At 39.1% G+C, this 27,815-nt stretch overlaps 1 protein-coding gene across 1 annotated transcript in view; it reads left to right on the forward strand.

Annotated features, from left to right (window-relative positions):
* THSD4 (thrombospondin type 1 domain containing 4) overlaps positions 1-6,267 on the forward strand; it is a 230,693-nt gene extending 224,426 nt beyond the window's left edge. The window contains exon 18 of the mRNA XM_058811504.1: positions 444-6,267. Within this exon, the coding sequence (XP_058667487.1) occupies positions 444-586 (143 nt within the window). The 3' untranslated portion in view covers positions 587-6,267. The remainder of the gene's footprint in view (positions 1-443) is intronic.
* The last annotated feature ends 21,548 nt before the right edge of the window (positions 6,268-27,815 follow it).

Consider the following 27,815-nt stretch of genomic DNA (forward strand, 5'->3'; position numbering starts at 1 on the left):
TTAAGTGCAATGAAGCAATTGTCTTTTGTATATAGTAAATACAGGGATGCACTTAATTTGCATTGAGATTAGTCATTCATCTCATACAGATTTGATTTTTATAGTAATGAGAATGTCTAGGAAGAGAAAGAAGCAAGAATTTGGAGGCAGTTTTAACTCTGAATGTTCTCCAACAACTTTCAGTTGAGAATTATTCAACATACTTTAAGATAACATTAAAAACCTGGGGAAATGTGGATTGCTACATTTTTTAAGTGCTTTATGTATCTTTATATGAAATCCTAAATAATCTAATTTATTTGCTTAGATAATATGTTTTAACCTGACAATGAATGTTTAAATACAGGTCCAAGGGTTTTTGCATGGTCAAAGGAAGAGAACTGATTATTTGTTGCTCTAGTACTGTTTCCCTTAGTTTCCTCTCTCTTCCTTTCTCTGCACAGATGAGAACTGCAAGGATAAATACTACAACTGCAACGTGGTGGTTCAGGCGCGGCTCTGTGTGTACACCTACTACAAGTCAGCGTGCTGTGCCTCCTGCAGCCGCGTGGCAAACAGACAGCCAGGCTTCCTGGGCCGCAGATAACACCCCCTGCCCTGCACAGCACCTCTGGCACTCTGCACGTGGAGCCTGGGCAGTGCTGCTGCTTGGACTGCAGCACTTGGAGCTTCCTAGAGATGGGGTTATATTGCTGAGTGCATCGAGACTTTGGTTAAATCTCACACCCTTTCAGTTATTGTGCAGTTATCTCTTTTAGGATGTTTGTTGTAAAATCATGATTTTTTTAAAGCGTTCATTTTTATTGATACTATTATTTGCACCTGCTCATCAGATACTTATTTAAGGAACATACTGGCCTTAAGATTGTGAAATTAATGAAAACTAAAATCAATTGCAGGCAATTACTGGAGATAATTGACCAGTATGGATGCAGCTGCTCCATTATTTTCTGAGTGCTTACTTGGTTTTTTGGACTGCCTTAAGTTAGAGGACTGAATCAATGAAAAATGCATGAGAAAAATGACTTCCCAAAGAACCAGACCCTTGAAAAGCATTTATCATCAGTTTCCTACCACTCTAACATTTATTTTTAACTACTTCAGTCCATTCATAATAAATCAGAGTCACTGTTAAGGTCTCTCAGTTGTCCTTTTAAGTGATGTCCTGTCCTTAGGCAGCAAATATATTCACACTTGACTGCCAGAAGGTGCCTTTATATTTAATTCATAAACTCATGAAGACACACTTTTATAATTTTGTATGGATTTTAAAATCTGTTCCCTACTGGAGTGACACTAGTGTCTAACTCTTCAAGTCTTTAACAGCTGCAGCTGTCAGTGAGACAGGTTAACCAGAAAGGTGAAGAGCCTTTGCTGGTATAAAAAGTGATTGTTCCCATTGGTGAGATCTCTTTTCTGTAGGGGACTTATTTCAGAACTGGGATCTTGCCTAATTCTTGTCTCTGCACTATTGTTTAACAACTGCCAAACCAAAGTACTTTGTTCAGACCTAGTCTGGGGAGATGTCACCAGTTTCTGAAACAGCCACCAAAGGAGAGAGGCCTGTGTGCCTTAAGCAGGCTGTTGCTCCTGGTATCAGGCAGCAGTATGGGTCTGGTAGCTGAGTATCTGTACAGAGGGGATCTTAGCTACTGGCATTCTTCAGGTTTTGATCAGTTATTACAGCAGACTTGTCTTTTTTTGCTCAGTGTTTCATTGTGCAGATCTATTCATACCACTCATTTCCTGTTTCTTAAGAATGGCTGCAGACTTAGAGCTGGTTTTAAGTGGTGATTTTTCATTTCTGCAGTTACTGTACTAAGCCTTGAGACTTGCTGAAGGCAAATCGTATGCTATGCAGTGCAGATGAGGTTTTGCATTATCTGCTTGTTCTCTAGCCTTTATTTGAGAGGTCTTTCAAATGTGTAAATAAGGCTAAGGGGAAAAAAAATAAACACCTCTGCTTATTCAGCTATTTATTACAGCATATTGCTTGTAAATTAGTGGTGCCCATCTATGCATCTGTTCCTGAAGTGCCTGATGTCTGAGGTGCAAAGCAGCTGTAATAATCTATGTTCAGTCAGTCCCAGAGGTATGGTTAAGGTATCCTGCCACTGATGCAGAGCCATGTTTGAGCCTCATTGTGTGTCCTTTTCTTCTTGCTGCTTTGATGGAGAGGAACGCTGGGAGGCAAAGGTTGCTGAGTGTGAAAGCAGTAACATCAGTTTATGTGCTGGAGCCACAGGAAGGTGGAATTCCTGTAGTCTAAAAGCTGCCTTGCATTGAGATTAACTTCTGAATGTTTTGATTTGGTCACTCTTGAAAAATATATTTTGGACATGATGAACTACTACTAGCTACATGAAATGAAGTGTTTCCCCTAAAATTTGAAGGTACTCTTTGTGACTGTAAATTGTTGTATGTCAGCCAAAAATGTCATTGACTGTTTCTGTACACTTTGACTTGGGCTTTTTCACTGTAAATAATAGACATAAAGTTGTTAGAAACAGAAGCTCTAATTAGGAAACTTCAAGTTCATGAATCTTTCACAGTCCTCCTGTTTCCTTGTATTACAAAGATTTATCCATGAAGATAACTTACAGATTTGTTATCATATTATGTTCCTTAGATTCTTGACCAAAGAATGATATGGATAAAGTGCAGTGTAAACAGCTCTGGAATCCAGTACTTCTGAATACACATTTTCATCTGTGTATCTCATTGCAGCAAGTCTTGACATACACTATATAATTTTTGCTGTTATCCCTTTCATCCCAAGGAAGTGTTTCCTGTCAGCTTGAGGGAAATACCTGTTCCATAAAAAGGCTTCCTGGAAACCCCAAGGCAAATGAGATGCAGAGGGAATCTGGTTTGCAGTCATAGAACAAATTCTTCTTGCACATGCTTTGGCTATGAGACCATCAATGACTCAGCACATAGATAGATCCTCCTATTTTATAAAATCTGATATTTTGCCCTGGAATATATGGCCATTAGCTTATTTTACAAAGATGATCATCTTGTAGGCTCTGTTAAGCTGCCACTAATGTAAGCAGTGTTTGTGAGAGCTAAACACATCTAAAGTGTGCAGCTTTTGAATTGAAGGTAGTGAGCTATGGTTATGCAAACTGTACTTTATTTTTAAGTAAAGAGACATTTTTCAGATATACCAGATTAAAAAGAAGAACAGTTTTACTTAATTAAATATCTAAATTAAAGTAAATATTCATGGGAAGAAAAGTACCAGAATGCTGCTGAACCTAATCATTTATCATCTCTTCTCATGTGCCAGCATTATGAAAATAGTTGTTCCTGCAAAATGAACTAATGAGCCCTTTTCATCAGCACTTTGATATACCAATATTGTCTGCACAAGTGCTGTGCTAAGATTTCCCCATCTCACAAAGCATGATTTTGAAATTGTGCCTATGGCAAGTGTTTGCTCTAACAGAGCAATGCCCCAACTTAGGATGATGCCTGCAGGGGATTTGACTTTATTTTCTGTAAGTCAAAGGTGGCCTTAATGAATGTAGTATTAGACATAGAGCAGATGTGAAACCAGGTATAAGTAAGAAATTATGTGTATTATCAATTGCAAATATCAGTTATGCACACTTCTGATTTTTAATGTTTTAATTTCTTTTTCTGACAATTTAACAGTCAAAAAATGCAGAATGGTGGAAAAAAGTGCTTCCTTGCCTTGAAGATTCCTTATGCAATCCAGGAAGACCAGAGTAAGTTAGATACTTTATTGAAAGAGTCCAGCTGCTTATGGGGTAAAATCTGCTTACAACTTCCATATCTTACACACATGCAGCTGGCCAAAATCACCTTCATACAGAGCAGGCCCTGTGTCTCAAAGCACTTTCCATTTGGAGTGGAGGATTCCTGGTGCAGTTGTTTATCAGCTTACCAAGGGCTTGTCAGGGTTTGCTAGCTCCTGTGCAGTGTCATCTTCAAGCATATGGAGGTAGAATTCCTTGTGCACACCAAAAGCACACCAAATGTGAGAGACTGAATTCATGGAGTCCTCCCTTCCTCTCCCAGAGGGTGGTGTAAAAGTGTGAGGGTTGCTCCTGTGGGAATGACCCTGTGGATGTGACCTGTGGCCAGCAGTGAGACAGTCAGTGTTTGCTTTGGTGTCTGTGACCTTCAGGCCCAGGGCTCTGAGCAGGGCAGGGCTGGTTAGGAGGCAGGGCTGGTTAGGAGGCAGGGCTGGTTGGGAGGCAGGGCAGGGCTGGTTAGGAGAGAGGGCAGGGCTGGGGAGTGCCCCTGGCTGTGCCACAGGCCTGCCAGCCTTGCAGCCCACCCCTGCTGGATGGCCACAGGCTCACTGCAGGACCATCTCAGAATCCCTGCACAGGGAACTGCTGTCTTCCTCATTACACACATAAACATCCTGCTTTTCCCCAGTCCTCCAGCAAATAGAGAATTTTGTGTATGGTTTAATGTTATTGCTTAAATCCCAGTGTTACGGCAATGTGGTGCAGTCTTGTGTCAGCCATATAGTCTGTAGTCCTGGACAGTACCAGTGGTCCTCGCTGAGGGAGGTGCTCCAACAGCCTATGGCTCGTGCAGGGCTTGTACAGGAGGCTTGGCTTCCTTCCTTATAACATGTACCACTGTAAGTAGTAAAATGTGCCTTTTAGGGCTTTGTTTTTCCCATCCTTGTCCTGACCTATCTCCCTTTTACACCAACATCAATGTTTCTCTTCTCCTTCTTATCTCATTTTCATCCCTTTGTCCTTTGGATGACAATATTAAATTACTGAAAATCCTGAACTGGCCTTTGGTTTATAAGAATCTGTGTTAGAAATAAGCCCAGCTATTAAGAGAGCTGTATTTTTGCCAGCCCCTGGATTTTTGTGTCTGTGCATATCCATGTTGGCTAGTTTAAAATGCATAGTAGTAAAGGACATACTGAATTAATTCCTGTGCAGTGAACCTGTGGTTGCACAGCTGTTGAAGTCTGGGGTGGCCCTTTATTCTCACATGTAAGATCTGTTGTAAGAAGTAGTTATGGTCCTCACCAAGGAAAAGCCATGTGTTTACCTGGTTTTCTTGAGACTTGGTGTCTCTGACTTCCTAGGAGCTGTTCTGTGTATTGGGCAGATAATTCATGTGCATGCCTGGAATTGGAACAAAAACCATGACATTTTGAACATAAAAGTAATCTTCATTTATTTCTAAACTTACAGAATGTTTGTGGGAGATTAAATTAGGCATTGATTAGAAAACAGAGTAAAATAATTACTTCTACATCAGAAATGAAAAATCATCCACTTGACATTTTCAATATATTTTAAAGCAAACTTGTAATCATTATGATGTTTCACTGTGGACAAAGTTCAGACTAGGGGAAAGGGAGAAAATTCCGTTTCAGAGAATTTGTAGCAGACCTGAATTTGGTTCCTTACTTCTCACCTTTTAATAAGCAGAAGTTCAGAGGAGCAAGAGTCCCCAATTTTCCATATCCCCATGTACAGTAAGTACCATCATACCTGGAGAGGAGGGGAGCTTAATTCTGATGGATCATTGACCTTTCAGCACATCAGTGCTGCTGACCTGTTTTTCCACACTGTGTTTGGGTCTCTTGAGACCAGTGGCCTTGGCAGGGTTGGGTACATACAAGTTTGTGAAGTCCTATCAGAGTCACTCAGGATCTACAAAGAGGATCAGGAAGGACAGGAGACAAAAGAAACCCTAACTTTTTTTTAATATGTATAAAATTGTCTATTTGACCCTCATAATTGATTTTGGCAGAAGGATATACTTTATTATAACTTATTTTGTTATTTGTAAATACAAGATGTCTATGGGAAATATGTAATTCTGAGCTGTGTCTATGGAACAAGCCACTGCACCAAAATATTTCAAATATTTAGAATAGGCAGATTTTTTTTTATTAAAAGGGACCTAATATGTATTTATTTACATATACCATTCAAATTTTGTCCAGCTTTTTCATTATACTAACCCATCTTTTAGGGAATTTTATAGCACAGGTATTACATATATATTTTTGTATATATGTCATACTGTAAATCCATGATACAATTTTCTAAACTTTCTGATTAGCCAGTTCCTTGAGTGAATTAAAGGGGGAGAGCATAAGCAAATTGCTTTCTGACTCGTTCAGGAATATATATCCGTGGCAATGTACCTGAACCAGAACTGTACAGCATCCTTTTCATATTGTATACATTTTCTCTTTGATGAAAAAATGTTAACTATTTTTGTTTATGACTAATTTATTTTTTATTATTGTGGAAAATAAAGTAACTCAAGATGAATATATGTGACATGTTTGGGTTTTTTGATTGATTTCAACTTGAGTTTCGTGAGAATTATTTCTTTGATCTCTGCAGCTTCCAGCGCCTGCGCCGGTCGCGAGGAGCAGCAGGGGCAGCAGTGCGCGCAGGGCCGCCAGGGGGCGCCGTGAGGGGAGAGCCGTGAGGGGAGAGCCGTGAGGGGAGAGCCGTGAGGGGGCGCCGCCAGGGGGTGCTGTGAGGGGAGAGCCGTGAGGAGGAAGCCGTGAGGGGACGCCGTGAGGGGGGCGCCGTGACGGGAGAGCTGTGAGGGGGCGCCATAAGGGGAGAGCCGTGAGGGGGGCGCCGCCAGGGGGTGCTGTGAGGGGAGAGCAGTGAGGAGGAAGCCGTGAGGGGACGCCGCCAGGAGGCGCCTTCCGCCCTGGCTCTGAGGGGACGGGACTGACGGGGCCGGGCCGGACTGGCCCTGTGGTGTCCTCGCTGTGTCTCACGGTGTCCCCGCGGTGTCCTCGCTGTATTCTCACGATGTCCCCTCGTTCGGGAGCAGATCAGTGAACGCAGGGCCGGCCCGGGCCGCATTCCGCTCCTAGGGGCATCGCGTGTGGTGAACTAGTGCCCGTGTCCCTCTGTGGGGACACAGAGGTTTTAAGTGTTTAATAGCCGAGGGACGGTAAAGAGGGGGGTTTCTTCAGTATTATCGATTGGGTTTTCTGATTTTTTAGGTTTTTAAAGTAGAACTTGAGGTATTAATCTATAAAATTACTAAATTATACAATAATAAATGCCTTGCTCTTCTTCCAGCCATTCTTTACATTTAAAATAAAGCTTCAATGTAAAATTACGAGCCCTGTAGCAGCTGCAGTACTTCCCTGTGGTGATTTGTCCGAGCCCTCAAGCCTGAAGATCCTGAGGATTCCACATCACCAGATGATGCTGGTTTCAGGGTCCTTGCTTTCTCTGATACCTGCAGAGTGGACCTCTAAGGTAAGTACAGAGGCTGTAGGCAAAGTTACAAGAGTTGTGTGCAACCCTGCATTGAGCAGTTGTAGTTGTTGAGTGCAAATGCTTATCTTTAATGCCTGTCTCCATACCCTATTTTCATGCTAAGCTTTAATTTGTTGGTTCAGAATACTTTTACACAAACCATTTTACATAGTTATTGCTAGTCACAGTCTTAAAAGGAAATGGAAACTTTTACAGAAATTTTATTGATGAGGTAAAATTCAAATAATTGCTCTTAAATGAACCCAGAAACTTGATTTTGGTTCTCCACTGATGCAAGTTCCAATAAGGTACAAATATGGAAAAGGCAGCGCTGGCCTCCTGTCCTGTTTTCTGGTGTAACTAGGCTGACCTGATCATTGATTAAGAATTAGCTGCTGCCTTCAATCTGGTTGGCTTTGGTGGGGATTTTTTGAGGTGCATAAACAGAGTGAATGTAGCATAAGACCTGTTATAAGTGTGAAGCTCCTGACAGACTAGGTAAGGTTGGAAGGCATCCAGAGAGACCAGCTACTTCAACCTCTCTACTCATAGCAGTGTCACCTACAGCAGATTGCCCAGATCTGTGTGCAGTCAAGTTTCCAATGTCATCCAAAGGATGGAATTTCCTGTTTATTTTTGAGTTTGTGCCCTTTGCCTCTTTGCAGTCCTGTCACTGCACAGCCCTGAGGAGCACCTGGCTCCATTGTTTTCATTCCTTCACCTCAGTTCTTCAGAAAGTTGAAGAGAAGCGCTCCATGGTTTCTTTCTCTGAGCTATGAAGACTGTTAATGCTGGAATGTTGTGTTGTCATTGTGTTGTCTTCAGCCAGGTGACTTCTACAGTTGAAATGCCTGGGAAAATTTTAGGTCCAATCTTGGGATCCAAAGCAGAGATTTTAGTATTGAGTTGAAGCAATTATTGAGTGGATGAAAGGAAATGAGTGCATATAAACGTCTGGCACAGCTTTGTGCACAGTAGATAATTTCTGTTGTATTTCCTTTGTTACTCTGGGCTGTTTTGTTTTGTTTATTCTCTGTTACTCATTTTTGCTTGGGGTGTTTTGAAGGAAAAGTGAATATTTGAAGAAGAAAGACTCCATCTTTCAAAGGAGGAAAAGTCCAATAGGAAAAATCAGGAACCAAAAGTAAATTTGCTCTAATATTAAAATAACTTTCATACTTCATTCCTATTTATTCATTGTATAATTTTGAGTAAGGCATAGGAAGGTACATATTTAAAGTGCACATAATCTGAAATAATGTATTGCACCTGTACTGAAATTGGAATTATTAGGACATATGCACACAAATGAATCAAAGAAGCCAACCAGCAACTGAAGAAAATCCCATTGTGTGCTTTCAATGCAATTGCTGTCCAACTGTAAAACCGTGGGTTCAGTTTGTACCAGAGCGCCGGTGTCGGGCTTTGACCTCAGGCAGAGTCTGAGCCCTGCCCAGCCGCTCGCTCCGGCCCTGCCCCTGCCGCGGGGGCGGAGCCGGAGGAGTGACAGTCGGAAACCCCCCGGGCTGAGACGGAGTCAGCTCAATAAAGCAAAAGCCACGTGCACAAGCAAAGCAAGGCATTCGTTCGCCTCTTCCTACGGGCAGGGAAGTGTTCAGCCATCCCAGGGCTGTGTCCTCCGCCAGCTTCTTGTGCCCCTCAGCCTCCTCGCTGGCAGGGTCGTGTGAGGAGCAGAAAGGGCCTTGGCTCTGCTTAAGCACTGCTTAGCAGTGATGGAAACATCCCTGTGTCACCCATGCTGTTTCCAGCATAAATCCCAGACATATTCCGTACTAGCTGCTGTAGAGGGAGTTAGCACTATCCCGGCCACAGCCAGCACAAACAGCTATTTGCAACACAGGCCATCTTTCTCCAGAGTGAGAGAGTAAGTGCAGAGTAAGCTGCAATGTGAACATTTTATCAAGGAACTATAGCTTTGTGAATTCTTGTGATAAATAAGTGCAAATAATATATTCTCCAGCATTCCAATGAGATTTTCTTAAAACCAAGTATATTAAAAAATAATATATTTAAAAAGTCACTCAGGTCATTAGTGAAGGGATCCTGTGCAATTGTGTGGATTATAACTACTTTAGTCTTGGTATCTCTGATTCCAGGTCCTGAATCTTAAGTCAAATGACTGAAATAGCAGTAGATAGCAGTGGTGTATTAGCCTTTTGGCATAGGGAACTGTCTCAATTTTTAATTATTTTTGTTTTATATTAAGGCACACAGGGAAGTATCAGCCCTCATTAAGAGGTAGCTGCTGTTGTCTGTGTTGCCCAGACTTTGCAACAGTGAACACATGCACACACTTCCTAGTTCCCAATTCAATTGCCAGCTGGCTTTTGCATTGTCACCCATCCCTGTGGTGTGAGGCTGAAAGAAAGCTCAAGGTTTGCAAAGGAGAAACAATTGATTTGGAATTGTGTTATTGCTGAACTTTGGGAAGAAACCCTTCCTTACTCTGGAAAACAGAACCATGAATCTGATGGTTGGAGAGTAAATAATAAAATTCACTGAAACAAAGAGATCTACTGCAGGCTGCTATACCTGGTGTATACAGGCAGTCTGTGCTAAATTAAAAAAAAATAAATAAAGCATTTCCATGTTTTGAATGCAAGAGAATATCAAAACTGAATTTAAAGTGTGTTGTCCTGGGAAATACAGTAAACTTGTTTTCTCTCCCTTAGAACAAAGGTAGCTGTTGCTTCAAATTTGCCTAGGCCTTGGAAGGGATGGACCTTCTCACTTAGAGCAAAATAGAAGAGACATGCCAGTGGAAGAAATTGTCACTGGAGCTGAAGGTACTACTTTAGAGTAAGCCTAAGGTATCCTCTGTTGCTTTTTCTTAAGGATAGGTCACTATATTATATCTCCAGAACTTTAAAATTTTTTAAGTTCCATCCTTCACTGCTCTCAGCTACTGCTGCTGGTCTCAGCAACCCGTTGGAAAAGCTGCTGCTAGTTCTAATTCAGCCAGGTGGTGTCAGACTGCAGAAGCTATTTCAGAAGGCCGACTTAAAATAAAATAACAGGTAACAGAAAAAGGAGCATCTTACTGTTTCTCCAAGAAACATTTAGCATGCCACTCCTAGTATGGGCTAATTGGGTTTTTCAAGCTCTTCAGAAGCTCTATTTCCAGCAGTAGTATATTCTCTTTGGAAAAGATTTCCTGCTGTTTGGAAAAGCCACTCTCTAATTTTTTCTGTGGAATTAATGCTTCCTGTTTTTTTACCGTTCAGGGCTAACTTTTCTTGGAAATGGTTGCAATAGCCCTAGAATGTGAGAGTAGGCTATGGATGCAGAATTAAGAAGTAGCCAGAATGTGGCCTGCTCAAAAAGATTAACATGAATGCACTAGGTCAGGTAGGCTTTTAAAGATGAGTGGCTGCTCTTTGGCTGCCACAGAATAAAGGAAAATAGAATTTGTGAAATCCAGTCCAGCTCAATTATAAAGCAGCACCTGACTGAAAATTATTTTTGCTTGTAACCAAAGCAACTTGCTCAGCACTGAATTTGGCTGAGAGTGGAGAATAAAATGTAGTAATTTTTTCTGGTTTCAACCTAGAGATTGGCAAGGGATGCTCTTGGCTGTTAAAATGTGTGAGGCAGTCAGATTTTTGATATATGTTGACTCAAAATGTAAAGCATTGGGAGCCTGTAGCAGCACTAAACCTTTTTGCTGTTTTAACAACAAAGTAGTGAAGGAGAGAACAAGGGAAAATGTGCAAATTTTCTACCAACTTTTTTATGGTTGTTAGCAGATAACTTGAGAAAAGGTGTTTATTTGAACAATTGCTTCCAAAAAAAAGGAAAATAAATTAACAATTAAAACATAGTGTCCATTTTTAATCATGTTCTTGCTGTAGCAATTTGACAGATAGTTCTTTTAATTTAAAATGCGTCCAATGTAGGAGCTACTGTTTTTCTTGAAAACAGTTGGGTTTTTTACTCTAAACTATAATAAGTGGATTCCCTTCCACCTCCATGTTTTGTGGTTTTATTGTGCATAATCTTCCTTAGCATACAAAAAAAATTCCTAAAAATCCGAATCTTTTCTTGATGTAAAATGGTAAGTTATGCTGTTGTATCTCATTGGTCATTTCAACCTATGTGTCTTTAACACCAAGCACAATATACTTCTTTATTTAATAAGCATGAGTGCAACAGGTCATACGTGTGTGGAAGACATGTGGACAATGCATCACATTCTTAACTTCCTCATTCTTGCTAATGTGTAATTATATGAATACAAACTGATCTCCATGTTTTATGTAAGCACTTTTAAGGGCAAGATTAGAAAGCCAAAGTGTGAACTGCAAATGTAATCTGAAATCAATAAAATGAAATTAAATGTAGGCACACAGTTTGTGGTGATTGGAAATGAGCTACAGCTGTGAAAAACAGGTGAGGAGCATTGCCAGCAATGAGCCAGGGAGTGCCCAGGGGCACTGACCCACACCAGAGGGAACAGAGGGCACACAGGTGCAGTGCATCAACGTGAGGGGATAAAAGGCTGGGCTAAAGAACAAGAAAGAGCAGCTATCTGCAGCCTTCTGCAGTGATGTTCCTGTGTATGGGCAGAGGCCTGAAGCCTTCTGATGAGGTGAGGTGTTACTGTGTATGGGTGAGTGCTTGAAGCCTGCTGAAATTGCATGGTGATGCTCTGTGTATCATGGCCATCTCAACTGTGACATGTGCTGCAACAGTTAAATAGAGAAAGAAATGTTACATTATAAAATACTGCACTTAGAATGCAAAATCTAATGATTAAATCTGAACTGCAGAATTGAGAAAAATCAAACTGAATAATTAATTACAGGTAACACTTCCAGCAGTGGTTTTTTTCTTACCAACATGAGTTCATGCAAGAATAGTGATTTCCCTCTCAGTAATGTTGACAAGATCTATACTGAAATTGTGTGTCACATGGAAAATATTGTGGGAGATCTGAAAGGAGACTGAAAATGGGAAATGAAAATAAATGTATTTGTCTCTATCTGTAATGAGTGATTTTTAAACTAATTATGTTTGTTTACTCTAGAAGGTACACCCTGGCTGTGGATTTAACAGTCCACAGTGTGTTAAGTTTTTGGTTTTAATTATTTTGATTTTAATTATTAGGAGGCTATTGATCAGTAAGGGGAGAAAAAAGGACCTGAAGTTTCAAGAAAAAAGATGGCACTTACTATGTGTAAATAACAGAATTATTTTCTGACTAGAGGAATATGATGCAATTGATGCAGGATAAAGATACTTTAGATGGGTGTCTATTTTTGAATCTTGCTTCAGGACAGGAAGATGGACTAATCAGTCTTTTAAAACTTCCTCTTTAATGAACAGTGCAGCAATAATAAGAACAATAAAGTGATTCTGTTTTTCTTGGGTGTTTGTGCCCTATGAAATAGGGAATAAGCTGTGCTTAATTTTGGGAAATAGGCATATTAAGAGTGGGGGGATGCTCTTAGAAAGGACTCTTGTTTTGATTGGGAACCTAGCAGGAATGGGTAAGTAGATAGAATTTATTTACAACATCCCTTTGCTAACAGCATCCAATTTATTCTGGTTTTAATGAGCTCTGAATGGAAAACTTGTGTCTTGCTAAAGACAGTAGTTTAATTGTCATTTAGCTAGACTTGTACTCCACATAAGGAATATGATTTTTTTCTGGTGGTTCTTTTTTTTTTCCCCCCCCCATTAATACGTATTTTTAAATGTGCGTGCATAGGAAGTGCATTCTAGTTATGAAAGGTCAAACCTCTGGCCCTCTCTCTTCTAGAGAACTCTGTTCCTTGTTAGGAACAAGGTCTTGTTATGCTGGAGTTGAACTTGGATGTCTGGCCTGGGAAACCACAGGCTGAAATTTCCTTTGGATGTGCTCCGTTTTTCACCCAAAATCTGTGTTGGTTTAAGCTACTCTTCCCCACTCATTTGTTCTAGGATCTGGCTTACATACCTGATTCCTAATTCCTTGCATGCATTTTCTATCTTTTGCAGGCTGTTTTCAGTCCATAGGTCTTAAAGAGCAAGATAAATTTCTGTCAAAGCTGTTTCACCAAATTAACAGTCCTTCACAAACTGCTAGGATATGCCATTCTTTGGGTGGGAATTTCTGCAGTGTTTATGCAACAATACAGATTTCTCTTTTATTGTGAGTTTTCTGCAATATCAGAACACTTTTGCATAGTTGGTTCCTGATTTGTCACTTTTCCACTGTGATGATGAATGTTTTTAACAGAAAGGTTGAAGCACTTGACTGTCCACATGAGCAGTGACTGATCAGACCAAGAGCGCTACAAAGCTCAGTTGCCACTTCTGCCAATCCTTTTCTGCTGCTGGAAACTGGTAATTTTTCTTTTAGAAGTGCAGAGGGAAGGACTGCCTTCCCACCCCCTGCTTCCAGCTGCAAAGTTGTAATTTCTCCACACTACAACAATGTCAGCACATTTAGCATCTTTTCAGTGCTGTGCTGGAAAGACACTGTATAATCCAGTATGAGGCCTCTTGGATTTATTGATAATAATGCCAGCATAGCTGCACATGATACAGCATTTCATCTTCCTTTTTATCACTCAGAGTAAGATTGCGATCATATATTTGAAAGTAGTTATCACTTAGTTTACTTCTTTCAGTCTGGCTCTACAGCCTCATAGTATTCTGCAGGAGATGTAAAGTCACTTTTTACCAAAATAGAGAAGTTTTACTTTTCAGTTTAAGCTTATTGATATTTATTAGAAACTAAAATCTGTCACTCATTTGAACATGACTTGAAGAATCTCGATAAGTATTGTCAGTATTTTCATCTACATAAATTTACTATCGTGGGACCTTTTATTTAAACACCTGTATTTCAGTTACATACCCACTTTTGTGGCTCAGTGTGCTGCACAATATGAATGCTTTGTGGGAGCTTAACTTGCTTTCCAGACTGTACAAAGGAAAACTCCTGCCATAAGCCCTGCACACCCAGAGCCCAGGGAAAGCTGCTGAATACTTGAGGGCTGGGTCTTTGCATGCAAGTGTCTTTCCACACAGCAAATGATCCAAAGAGCAGCTTCTATAAATAGAGTCATTTCCAGCTGCTGAGGTTTCTGTCCTTTTCTGTGGATTCCTTGCCAAACATTTTCCCAGTTCTGAAGCAGAGATGGTTCTGTCGCCAGCGTACATTTAAATAGCCCTTGGAGAGCTGTATTAGATTTTTGTTGGCTTTTGTTTGAACTTTTAAACTGTCAGATTATTTTAGCAGCATCTGTAGAAAAGCGTTGCCTCTTAGTGTTTCTTGCTCTTTTTCATTGTCATAACAACACAGAGATATCAGCCACAGCCTGGTTTTACTGTAACATTGCTACCAAGGGTATTGCATTGCCATGCAGCACTTTTCTGAACAGTGTCTTCTTTACCTTAGAGTGCCAAGGACTGTGGCTCAACAAAAATTTTTGAACAAAGGAGATATAGATTTATTTGCAGATTTCCCAATGCAAGTTTTGGCACTTCTTGTCTGAAGAAACTGTGTTGGGAAAATGTTAATTTGTCTATTGGATGATTTGAAAGTGAAATATAGGTAATGGTCATAAATCAGAACTGAGAAAAGCTCCATTTAAGGGATTGTGTGTAACAGAATAACTGTACTGTGACAATTTTCAAGTATTAAGTAGCTGAAATATATATTTATAAATAAGGGATGTTAAGATACAGCTGGTTTATCCAGAATCAAGTTTCATCAAGTACTTGATCCTGGCAGATATTCTGTCTGTGTTGCCCCAGCATCTTTGTGCTTCTGGGGAATATTAGTTTGTTCTTCTGGGGGATATTAGTGTAACTTTGTGTTCCCTTCTTCTCATAGGTAATTTCTGGTTATTTCTTAACTCTGGTATTGCAATATTGCAAAATCTCTTAATATTGTGGTCATATTACTGACTTCAGAAATCTTCTACAAAGACATCTTAAAATTACAGTTACAAGTTCAGGCTTTGGGATGCATAGCATTTTTGTAATTTCATGGAGAACTTTGCTGAGACTACCCTTAAGGGAGCTTGGAGCCTGTTAGTGCAAGACCTGTTACCATTGCAGGTGGCTGTGGTAAAATGGCAAGAAGAACTAGTGGGCCCTGAATGTTGTCCAGGAAAAAAAAATATTTCCTTCTTTATGTTTACACTGCATATTCTGACTTCATTTGAGGCAACTACACATTTTGGTAATGCAATTCATGGTATGTCAAGTACAGCACATGGATGCATGCCAGTGTTTTAATGAATTAACATGGTTTTTTCTCTAGGTTGTTCTGGAGAAATCCTAGTCCAGAAATTTTATTTTTTTTTTAATAAGATTTTTTTCCCAATTTTTTTTTAGATTTTAAAAAGCAGCTGCAGTTGCTGGCAAGTATCTGAATGAACTCACAATGACATTCCTGAAGTACTATCTCAAACTAATTACTTACTCATTCCAACATGCTACCTACTGGTGATGAGTTTACAAACTGCTATAAGTTGCAGCTGTGTTACTGTCTGGAGAGTCAAAAGTGTATAGTTGTGGTCTTTCTTTGTAAATGAAGAACAATAATTATAATAAACCTTGACACTGGATTGTGAAGTTGGAAAAAAAAAGCCAATTGTAATACCTTTAGGACTTTAAATGAGTAAAATGCCTATTGTTCATTGTGCACCTTGCCAGTAAAGGCTTGCAGGTTTGATGCAAGGGGTTTAGCATTTGTAATAAAATCGAATCCCTTAGGTGCCATGGAAAGCAGAAAGAAATGACAGTTGCAGTTAAACAACTGATAGATTGATAGTTGCAATTATGCTTCGTTAACTAAGCATTGAATGCCAGCTGCTGGAGAGGATTCAGGTTCCATTCTGGAGCCCCCTGGTTACACTGCAGCCTAACCCAACTGAACCCAGCTGAAACTGGTACTCATTATTTCTTCTGAATGTTTAACTGTAAATCACTTCTGTGTGTTTTCTTGCATCAGTCTACAGCCATTTTAAATGCTCCACTGCAGTTTTAGCTGGGTAGAGCTAGGGCAGAAAGTTACCAGCAAAATGATCATATTCAGGTGCCTTATTTCAAGAGAAGAATGTATCATTGAGGCTAAAAACACAACTGTTTTTACAACACAAAAGCATCTGACTTGGGCTTGGTTCAGTAGCTAAATGTCACAATGAATATGGGAACCATTACAGTACTGTGAGAAGAGAACAAGGGAAAAGCCAAGTGTATTGTGAGAGAAGGGCAAAAGAAAATGGAGTGTGCTGTTGTCTATCTGGGAGGAGAAAGAATGAGAAGGTTCTTTGCTCCCTGTATGCCTCTCCTTTAGCTTTTATGTGTATGTTACCCATTCAGACTTCTGATTACTTCATCTAAACAGTGTGAATATTTTGTCAAAAATGCTACTGCTTTATGGACTCTTTGGAAAAATGAGGAATCCTTCAAATGAGCATTTTATCCCCAAACCTTTGGTCTAGGTTCTGCTCTAGAAGCTCTGTGGATACCTCAGTTGGAGGTTGAGGCTGTAAATGCCATCCTAGGGTTCTGTACTTCCATAAAAGGCTTGGCTTTTATCTCACTACACTGTGTGATGGTGGAAGATTAATAGAAATTAAATTAATTCTTTCTGAGCATTATGTTTGATACTTGGCAAAGTGGTATAAAAAAAGGTGTAAAAACGCATGGAACATCACAAACTGAAATGTAATTGCCTACTGTTTGTATAGTGTTGTTTTTCATGACACGAATATTTTCAACCATCCAAACTGTGCAGTATAAGATTGTGGCAAACAGCAGAACTTGGTGTACCAGACAGAAGCCTTAACTGATTAAAAAAAAAAGACCACTGTATTTCATCAGTCATACTTGAGTATTTCTTAGCTCAGATTTTTTTTCTTAGTGAGTTTAATTTTTGTGAAAAATTATCTCAGCACACTGTGCCAAATGTGACATATCTACCAGCATTCTTAATTTCTATGGGGCTCATAGGAGTTAAACCCAATATCTCATCCTTTAATTGCTTTATTTTGTCTTTAGTGAGTTTGCTCTAAGCCTTGAATCAGCTACAGCATTAAGCTCAGATGAGCCCTTGGGACTGAGCAGTTCTGTTTCTGAATATTGACATACGCTCATAAGGAGGAACAGTTTGTCTTGTAGAATTCAGAAAATACATTAGTAAATGAACTCAAAGCCTGTAGTTGGGGAACACAGTATTTGTGTAAGAGGCTAAGAAAAGTAGTGCAAGTTTGACCAGAAATGCTGTCAATCTGAAATAGCTTGCACTTTTAAAGGCTGAAAAGTCCCAGAAACTGGATACTAAAATGTGAGATTATTTTGAGCTGCATTGAGTTTTAAGTCATCCACATGGATGGGGAAATCCTAATGCTGCATATGAGGTAATGATCCATGAGCTGACCACTAAGTCTTCAAGAGTTCATGTTTTATTTTTCTAGTAAGAGCAAAAATTAAAAAAGCTTCCACAGCTATCTTATTTTGTTTGAGAGGATCTGAAATGCAGTTGCTTATCTATGTCCAGATTCTGCTCAAACTTGCCAGCAGCAAAAGGGGAATTGATGAGAGGAGTCAGGGAACAGCATCAATCAACTTTGTAATGTCTGTGCTAGGAAATCTAATTATCTGATTATGCTGGAGCACCGTGAAAGCAGGGTAACAGGGAATGGCTGTGGGATTAGTGAGCTTTGTGGCAATTTCCCCAGAAAACAAAGTTGAAAAGCATTATGTTCAGGCTGAGTACTGTGTATGCCATCTTCTTCTGCTTTTTTTCTTGCAGTGGGAACTGTGGAGTAGCGTTAAACTACCTAATTTCGCATGTGTATAGGAGTATCTTGTGTTCAGCTAGGCAGAAGCACCAATGCAGTGCACATAACACAAGATCCAAACTGCTGCATAAAGGAAATGTCTTTTATATCCACAGGAAAGTCATTAGGAGTGATACAATTTTGCACTTCATGTGGGTGAAGGTGACTTGCAGAGTCAAGAAAGTGGTTTATGAGTTGGTCAGGACATGAGCTTCCATTTGTGAAGGGTTCTGGGATGTTTATGGGATGCTTCCTAGCTCTAGAGCCTGGTGCAGTACAAATGCTGGGGGAAGAGCTGCTCTTCATAGCCTTTCTCCTCAGCACTCAGAAGCAGCCACGAGAATCCTTTTTACCATTATTACAATAGCTATTGCAAAGGCTCTGTTCCCCTGCAGGCAGCTGCTGAAGTGGCCCAGAAAATGGTGGAGAAGAGTAAGTTTAAAATGTGTGTACTGACTGATCAGTGAACCCCAGAACTTATTATAAAAGGAAGATTTATGTGGTTTTATGTTAGTTTTGAAGACTAGTTTCTCACTTTTTCAAGTATAAATGTATTCTGATTACTGTCAGTTTTATCTGTGTGATCACAGCTCTGCCATTACTGAAGGAATAACATTCTGTCTTGGTATCTGCCAAAGAGATCAAATCATAACTTTTTCTAGGGTAAACAAAACATTTTGCAGAAAGAATTACCCCCTGCATTGTGTTGTACCTTTTTATTTTATCAGCAGCATGACTCTATTTTAACAGAAGCCAGGTATTTTAAGTATGACTTGTTTTTCCTTTGACACTTGGACACGATTTAGGTGTTTGTTATGACTTCTGGTTTAAAAGACTGGATATTATTTGATTATGGAGAAGCCATAGCTTCAGTTTGTTGGTGACAGAGCTGTGCTGTGCAGCAGTCTGCTGCAGGCTTAGTGGTCACTGTTTGGACAGTTCTTAATTGACCTGTTTTTTTCATTGAACATTTGTTTTCTTTTATTAGTTTAAAAAAAGTGGTTTTGTAAAAATTGATCCCATTCTTTGCTAAGTTTATTTCTATAGGTTCCTGTGTTTTTTATTCTTTTTCAGATGAACGATTTTTATTCTTTTTTAGATGAGTCAGTGGCCTTGCCTGACAGACAAATTCCTACTGAGAATACAGTCAATTCCAAATGCCATTCCCGGGTAGATGACAGAAAAAAGTCTTAAAAATTTGCAGCTTTTTTCATTTTCTCCCCTGCCCCCTTATTTTTAATGGGAACATATTAGAAATGCTGTGCATTTTTTCAGATGACATCAAGTTATATGTAAATTTCTTTCTGGAAAGAATTGGAATTAAGTGATTTTATTTTTTTAACCTTTTTTTAGCAAAATGTTAGGTCTCTTCTGGTACCATTAAATCTGTCATTTGCAGGAGTGCATGTAAGAATGTAGCTTTTATTTCTTGAACCTTAACCTAGATTATAATAAAATGGGTCTTCCGTCACAACCAAGTGCCAGTATCTCTTCAGCTGCTGGACTTGACTTTATCTGAATTTGATTACCATTGTCATTGGTTCCACAGTAAGAGCCCTTCAGAGGTCATCTTGGAAAGCTTTTGGAGGGCAAAGCAAACCATCTGTTTTCAGAGATGGAATTACAATTAATAGTGTCCTTTTGGGCTTTGTCCATTACTTTTTACTAGTTTTAAATGTAGAGGATGAAACTCTGTTCAGAATGCACTGACCAGAATCATTTAAAAAAAGATTCAAACCTTTCGGAGGCTTCCTACTGGCTGTACTTTGGGACTTGCTTGCATGTAGAATTATAAGTCAGTTTTACTGTCTGTTGTTGTAATATTGAAAGTGCTGAATGATTGATGGATACTGTACCATAAAAGAATACATAATCTATTTCAGCTGATTATTGTACTATAATGTGATTTTAAATTGAATCTTACTCATCTTCAGTTGGGAATTTAACTGTTTTCCTCTTATAGGATACAGTAGTTACTGTTCATGTTCCTATCTTTAGAAAGGAAATTGAAGGAAGTCAGTTTTTAGGGACAATGATGCTGAATTGAGTAGTTTGGTGCACCTGTTCTGGATGATACAATTACTTGGTACAATTATCTGATAGTGTATCAGATCTGATAGACTTCCTGGTGTTTGCAGCCTTTCTGTGTTTGCTCTTGGTAACTTGAAGATTGAATTGTTATTGCAGTCCAGGGAGGTGATTTCCACCCTGCATTAGTTCTGCTGATGCTCAGCCTACGTGTGCATATAAGCTGTGACTGCTTTTGTGCTTTACCCTTGTACTGTGCTTCTCTGTGTTGTGTGAAATAATTAAATATGAAGGTGTGATTAGATATCAGCCTTGCACTTCCCCCGTCTCTGCATGGCTAACTCCACATACAGTAGGAAGATTTTTAAGGTGAGGAGCATACTGTGTCCTTCTGTGTCTGAAAAATAATCTGGTGGGAAATATTTTGCTTTTATTTTGATTGGGTTAGGAGACAGCTACATTAGAAATACTGAAAGAAATAAAAACTTGATACAGACTGCTTTGACAGCAGATTCCAACAGCACATACACACTTCAGTTCAGAGCATATTGCAAGTGCTGCTTGGGAAATTTTACAGTTTGAAATAATTTAATCTTAGCTGTGTAATGGAGCTATCAACAGTTGATGAAAGCTGCTATACTTGTGTTCAGGCACTTAAGAGTGTAATCTGAGATGCAGAACACGTTTGTGTTCAGAACTGCTGAGCCTAGATAGTTTTGGAAACTGCCTCATGGCTGTAAGCTGTGTGTGGCAGGGGAAAGGAGAGGAGGGTTTCACTTAAGATGGTGTGCCAATGATAATCTTCAATCACTTTTAATAGCTGAGAAAAGGTGAAGTTTGCTGATGGTACCTTGCTGCCACCTTGTCCTACCATACATTCCAGGTGGGTTTCACTTCTTTGGAGGATGTGTTCATCCAATCATCTGAACCTCTGTGAGTAAAATAGAGTTAGGTGCCATATGGATCTTGGGGAAGGTATTAGCCCATATTGCAGGTATCTAAACAAGCTGGAATTCTGTAAATTCCCTTGATAATTTTCCCCTTTTTTGTGTTCAGTCAGATTGTCTGCAATGTGCAGAGATTAAATAGATTTATCTTGGCATGTATTGTATTTTTAATGCATTATAGATGACAGGAATTGTTCATTCAGTTCTATCTTATTTGCTATACTTTATTTCCTCCTATTTTGCCATGAAATCCTGTTTGAAGAAAATCTCTTATGATTTGGGAAAATAAACAAAATCTTGAGAGGTTGAAAAATGCATTTATAGTGACAAACTCATTTAGGTAAAAGTCCTTGTGATATAAAAAAAAGGTATCAAAATAAATGATATTATATTCTCTCAATCAGAAATTAAGGGAAAGCAGCACATACCCTGTGTGAACAATGCCTATGCTCGGGTTAGTTACACCCCTCTAGCTGCAGTCTGATAACACAGCCTGACTGCAGCTGAACTTCTTGTTTCCTGTCTAGTGCACATCTTTGTCAGCTGACCTTGTGGGGTTTTCTTTCTCCCTTTTGCCTGGAAGTCTGTTGCAGGAGTCCTCATAATTCAAGCCCAAGCAATGAAAATGGAGTCCTAAGAGTGAAGAGCTTGGGTGTCAAAGGATGACCTGGGTTTTTTTTGGTCACATCAATACAAGTCAATCTTCAAAAAACAGCCATGTGTTAATCTGTGTACTGCAGGGCTTAACTTGTCTGAAAGGAGCCAATCTGAGAGTCACTTCACATGCCAATGTTTTTCTTTTAAATGATAAAACACAACCAGACCTTACAATTTGAAGTGGCATTTCTGAAGGTATATAAAGAGGCAGTAGTCAGCTTTGCAAGCAAACTGAAGTTGGAAAATAAACTTTGTTGCTTTAGCAATTACAGAAACACACATTTGATTTTTTTTTTTTTTTCTGAAGTGTATAAATAGGAAACATAGTCACTTCATTTTTGTTAATTCGGGAAATTTTGTCTCCTGGCTCCTAAAATTTGCGTACCAAAGTGAGTAGCAGTCTTGCATTTGGGAAGTATAAGACTAGAATACTAAGCACTCAATCTCCAGGGCTGGAAGGCTAAATTAGGTGACTGTACTGTCTTTTGTAATAGGTGGTGATTGGAAAGCATTACATTGAATATTCAGTCCTAAATTTAATGAAAATGTACATACATCCCGGATCACGTGGTGCCTTCGAGCCATGTTTGTTCAGATAGAGCACAAAACCTTCTCAAACCTCTGGAGGGAGAGCATTCCTGAAGGTGCTGTAGGTGATTTCCATTGTCAGGAGTCTACCCAGGCTGAAAAATCCTGTCCTTTCATTTGTAGAGATTAATGGTGCAAATTGAGGTAACTCTTTTATATTAGTCCAAAAGAAAAAATATGCTTTTGGTTTTTTAATTCTTTTCAGACTTGTGAGCAGGCCTATACCAGTAATTAGCTTCAAGCTTAATCCTTGAACAGAAAATAACATCAGAATTTTGTCAGCAAGAGCAGATTTTTGAACTAGAATAAAGCAAATCAATTCTAATTAAAGCAGTTGATTCAATGTAGCTGTTATTTAATGTAGCAGCTGTTGACTCAGGGTAGGAATTTTGCTGTATAGAGAGTCAAATTCACCTGTCTTGAGTAATGAGTTCTTAAAATAGAGGAAATCAAATGGTGAGACAGTCCTTTATCTGGTGTAGCCTTCAAGTTTGCAGTAGACAATGGCTGAGGACCTGTTTGAACCACTGTTTCTGTGTGGACAAGATGATGATGAAAGAATTCTGTCTAAATGAGGTACTACAGTGAAACTAGGTAGATTTGTCTTCAGTCTTTTTCCATTACCTAATTTCTTAGTATTATTTCTATTCTTGTTCTAGAAACTGCAGTGGTGGAAATGATGGAAGGGAAATATCACATCTTTCCTCTACTTTTCATAGTCTTTAGCTGTCCACATGCTGCTTGAAGAGTCTTTCCTTAAGTGTAGGTGAAGTCCCAGACAGTGACAGAAGTGTTTTCAAATAAGACAGGTTCTATCAGGAAATGGCACAAGACCTAAATTGTGGGTGAGCTGTGATTGTGTTTTCAGAAGCTGTGTTCAAGACAGCTGAAGATTATCAGCCTTCTAGGCCCTCAGTCCAAATAATCCTTTCAGAATTGAAATGAACTTCTAGTTACTCTTTAAATGATGTGGTAGTAGTTAAAATATATTACTTCTCAGTGATGTGTAAAAATTGGAGCAAAGTGACTCCTCTCATTTACATCACTGTATTTATATGGAGTGTGTAAAATGGTCCCTTTTTTTAGGTAAGTAAACCATTAATTTCTTGGAGGTTTTTGAATTATGAGCTTTACTGTGATCAACTGACAATGTTATTTCAGTATATGAAAACTTTGGAGCAATGCCTTTCTGGTTTGCCCTCTTTTGATACTTGCTTTTCTTGTAGTTCATAGAATCAGTTGTACAGCAATACTGGCATGTGTCTTAAGTTCCTTGCAAGGCACATATTATAGTAAATGCAAATCCAAATAACTTACAAAGTGCTAAAACATTTTAAAATCACAAATATATGCTCTCTTCGTGTTGTCATCCTAAAGATTATTGGAACGTGTACATTGTCTTGTGCACAGTTTTCATGTCAATGTCCAGTACTTGGCCGTGTCTCAGGACAAGAAAGGGCTTGAATTTGGAGAAGCTCCTTTATTCACGTGAATGGTACTTAGGTCAGTCACAAAGATTTCTTTAGTTTTTGTGAAAATCCTAAAGGTGGATGACTGTTAACGTAACAAATTTAACAGCTGGTAAAAGTTTTGTTATAGTTATGACATGATTGGAATTCTGCTGTTTCTTCTCAGCAAGATAAGTGTTACAACTGTGGTAAAAGCATGAGCAGAGATTCAAGGGAGACTTTTCCCTTATTTCTGCCCTCCACTGTGGCTTAAAAATTGTTGTCTTGAAGCCAGTTATCTAAATCAATAATGTGCAAGACTGCTTTGGCCAGAGTGGCTTCTTTTTTTTTTGATTTTTTTTTTTTTTTTTTTTTTTTTTTATAACAAGCAGGAGGTCTATTTGAAGTTAAAAGACTGAGAAACCATTAAGGGTCTTTCCAAGTTTGGTTTAAAGAATTTTAAATGTTCCTGTGTATAAGTCCTCGGTGAGCAAGTAATGATGGATGCCACTTAATAGCTCTGCAGAATGTGACTAAAATAGAAACATCTTTCACATTCAGAAAATAAATAGAAATTATACAAGATGGATATTTTATGTGTTTCAGGAATAATGTATGCCCTTCTTGCTAGCAAGCATAAATTGTAATGTAAAAATATGCATGAGCTTCCTTCAGTGAACATTGTTTTTTTGTCTGTGATGCATCTTTCTAAACTGCTTTGTACCTTATTCAGCATCTTCAGTGCCACAGAGGAAAGAAATCCTTTTTCATTCTGAAGGCAGATACTCAGCATCAGAGTCTCTCAACTCAGCATCAGGCAGAATCATCGTCTCCCCTTTGGCACTCTGTTTTCTGTTGGAGTATTTATCTACATGTGTTTTAAACTTCCAAAAAGAAATTGCTTCAGCATAATAATCTTTTGCCCATGTTGAATCAACTTTGAGCATAAAAAGAAAAATATTTCATATTGGCTGCAATGTAGGATTTTTGTCTCGTTAAGAACCTGAGTAGCAGTTACATGGCTTGAAATTGAAATGAATTAGTTTCTGTTGAAAGCACTTACTAATTCTTACTTTTATTATAAATACTTGGGGAACATGATCCAATGAAACAGAAAATCAGATGATCAAAGAAATGATAAAATAATGGCTTCACATTGCTATTATTATGAAGTCAAGTTGTGCATTTCACACTTCTTTATAACTGTGATTAATTAGATAACTTTGACTTCCATCAAAGCATTTACAAATACTTGCGAGCATGTGGCTCTCATTTTTTGTACCTAGACCTTGGAAGCATTTTATCTATGACCTTCCTAATCTTACACAGTGCTCTAGGGTTTTGGAAATTTTTTGTGTCTTTGCCCAAGCTGCTGCTCATACTCTGTTATAATAGCCCTGGTTTTTAGGAGTAATGCCACACTGAGTCAGCTTTGATTGTGGCAGACAATACAGAGCCTTGAAAAATATCTTCACCTGGCTCTGTTTTATTTATAGTGTGAAACAGAGATTGTGTCCTTTTACAATTTCATGAAAAACACTTTAGTAGGGATAACAGTGGGAGCTCAGGCAGGGCTAAAGGCTCAAGCTGGAATGGAGCCCCCTGCTCCCTCTGCAAGGGCTGTCTGGGGAGCCTCCCAGTGAGGCTGGGCAATGCTCCTAAGGCTGTTAGCACACTCACAGCCCTGATATTGGTTCAATCCATGCCTGGTTTTAAAGATAAGGTGCTTTTGCAGGAGGAAAATGGTATCTTGAGAAACAGAGAAGTTGGCAATGTTATGAGACCTTTATGTAATTAAAACATGTCAAAGGCAATAATTAAGAGTAGTGGTCACAGGCAAGAGTTCTTCAATACAAGCAGCAGCTGCCAGAGGGGGAAGGCACTGGATGGTGCCAGGTCAAATTACTGTGGCCCTTGTGGCCACAAGTTTGCCACAGATGACTGGAGAGCCTCAGATTACAGATGCTATTAGAGAAGATTTTTCTTATCCCCTGACTAGTGGCGATAAATGTGGTCAGTGTAAAAACTCAAGTCTCTTGTTTCCTCATGAAGTGGAAAAAGGATTCTGGCTGCAGGGCTTGCTTATTTTTCTGATGGATTCTAACGGGGAAGAAAAGTTGCAAACAAATCAGCTTTTGATGTTCTGTTGTTGCTATCTTGGTCCTCATGGTGAGGTAAACCTTGTATAAAAACTGTGCCCTCTTGTTCTATTTGGTGGTTTTTACAGAAATGTCAGTTCAAACATGATAGGGTGGGGGCTGACTGAAGGTTTCAGTGCTGAGGTAACAGGATAGGGAAGTGCTGTTTTGAAGAGTCCCCAGGCAGGTTCAAGAGCGAGCCCTTTATTACAAAAACCAGGCATTTTTGAGCAGTTATGCCTTTATCAGTTACATTCTGTTTAAGTACAACAAATATAATTCAACCAAGCAGCATAAACCATTATGTGAATATGCACTGGTTATATAACTTGTTTCTCTACTTCTAATTCAGCTGAGTCACTTTCCTACTTTCCCTTTTCTACTTAGCCAAAGTAACGGCTTGAGCCATGATTTTACAAGGGGAACAAGGCCCTTATTTTGTAAGGCTTTACCTATGCAACAAAAAGCCTTTGTCAGTGGGAGTCTAGACCATGTACTGAAACAAGATAGGCCCATTTTCCCACAAAATCATTTGGATTTTTGTTCTATTTTTGGATAAATTATTATTATATTAGAGATTTATTAACTTGAAGTGTCAATGAAAACCAAAGTGATTAAAATGCACAAAACAAAATTGCAAGCAAACAGATCAAATTTTTGATTTGCCATAGGAAAACTACATGTTTTCCTATGGCAAATCCAGCCCCCTCCTGTCACTTCTTAGTGCTGTTTGACTCCGTCACATCTGTCAGTGCAGGCAACCTCAGAAGAATGTGCTTTTCTTTCTCAGTGGTGATTATGACAACTTATGAATGCTGTTCCCTTTCCCAGCTTCAGGTATTTTGTAATTAATTAGTTCCACAGAATAGTTGAATAGAATAATATAAAAAGATGAGGGCATAATTTCCCAGTTATTAAATATATTCCACTGATAGATAAGATATTATATATGATGGGCCTCTGGTGATAACTTTTTATTTTCAGGGAGCTTACTTCCTGCAGCTTTCCTGAATTAACATGATAATGAAGTTGCAAAGATATCTTCTAGGCACTGATGAATCAGGGTTTATGCTCCATAATTTGGAATACTTACTGTTTAGCTACTGTGTTGCTTAACTGAACTTGTTACCTGCAGGTTTTGCATTAATTTTTCCTGCATTGCTCTTCTTACAGTTAACTCTGATTAGATCATTTAACCCCTCTTTCTTTTTCTTCAATAAAAGCATGTCATTTTTTCCTCTAGCAAAGTGAGATTAAGTTACATCAGAAGAGAATAGGGCATTATTTTGTTTACCTACCCAATGTTGGATTTCAGTGTCTACTCTCTTGTGGGAGAAAAACACTTTTCAGTTTTTGCTTTAGTCAATAAACTGCAACTTTAATGAGAACATGGTGCGTTAGCAACATTTTCAAGTTTATTAGAAGTGCAGCACTTCAGTAAGGGAAGGTACTGCAATTTACAATGTTTTTACCATTTTGAGATAGTGCAGTGAGGTATGTGTGACTGTATGTCTTCGCTTTCCATCTGTGTTAGTAGTCACCAGCAGGAGCTTTTAATGTTTCAGGATAAAGAGTGATGGGCATTTATGATACAGCAGTACTAGAGAAGGCAATTCCTTGTAATGGGATAGAATATAAGAAAATAGAGATAGTGTAGAAAGTAATCTTACCCCTAAGGAGTTGCAGCTGGGCCAATTATCAAAGATTAGGAAGAGGCCTGACTTTACCAGGCCACAGCTGTAACCAGTAAGACGAAGATATGCTATAAAAGAGTGGGGTGGCTGGGTGAGAAGGGAGCTGGAGTCAGCTGGTTACTTTGTGAAGAAGAGTCAGTGCTCTGAGGAGATGCCCACAAGAAACACCAAGAAGGTATGAAACTTTTGAGATAAGGAGACAACAGTATGGAACCCCTGCCATAAGATAACAGTTCCTTTCTCATGTAAATATACAC

This window comes from Ammospiza caudacuta, chromosome 10 (genome assembly GCF_027887145.1).
Source record: "Ammospiza caudacuta isolate bAmmCau1 chromosome 10, bAmmCau1.pri, whole genome shotgun sequence".
In the NCBI taxonomy this organism is placed as follows: Eukaryota; Metazoa; Chordata; class Aves; order Passeriformes; family Passerellidae; genus Ammospiza; species Ammospiza caudacuta.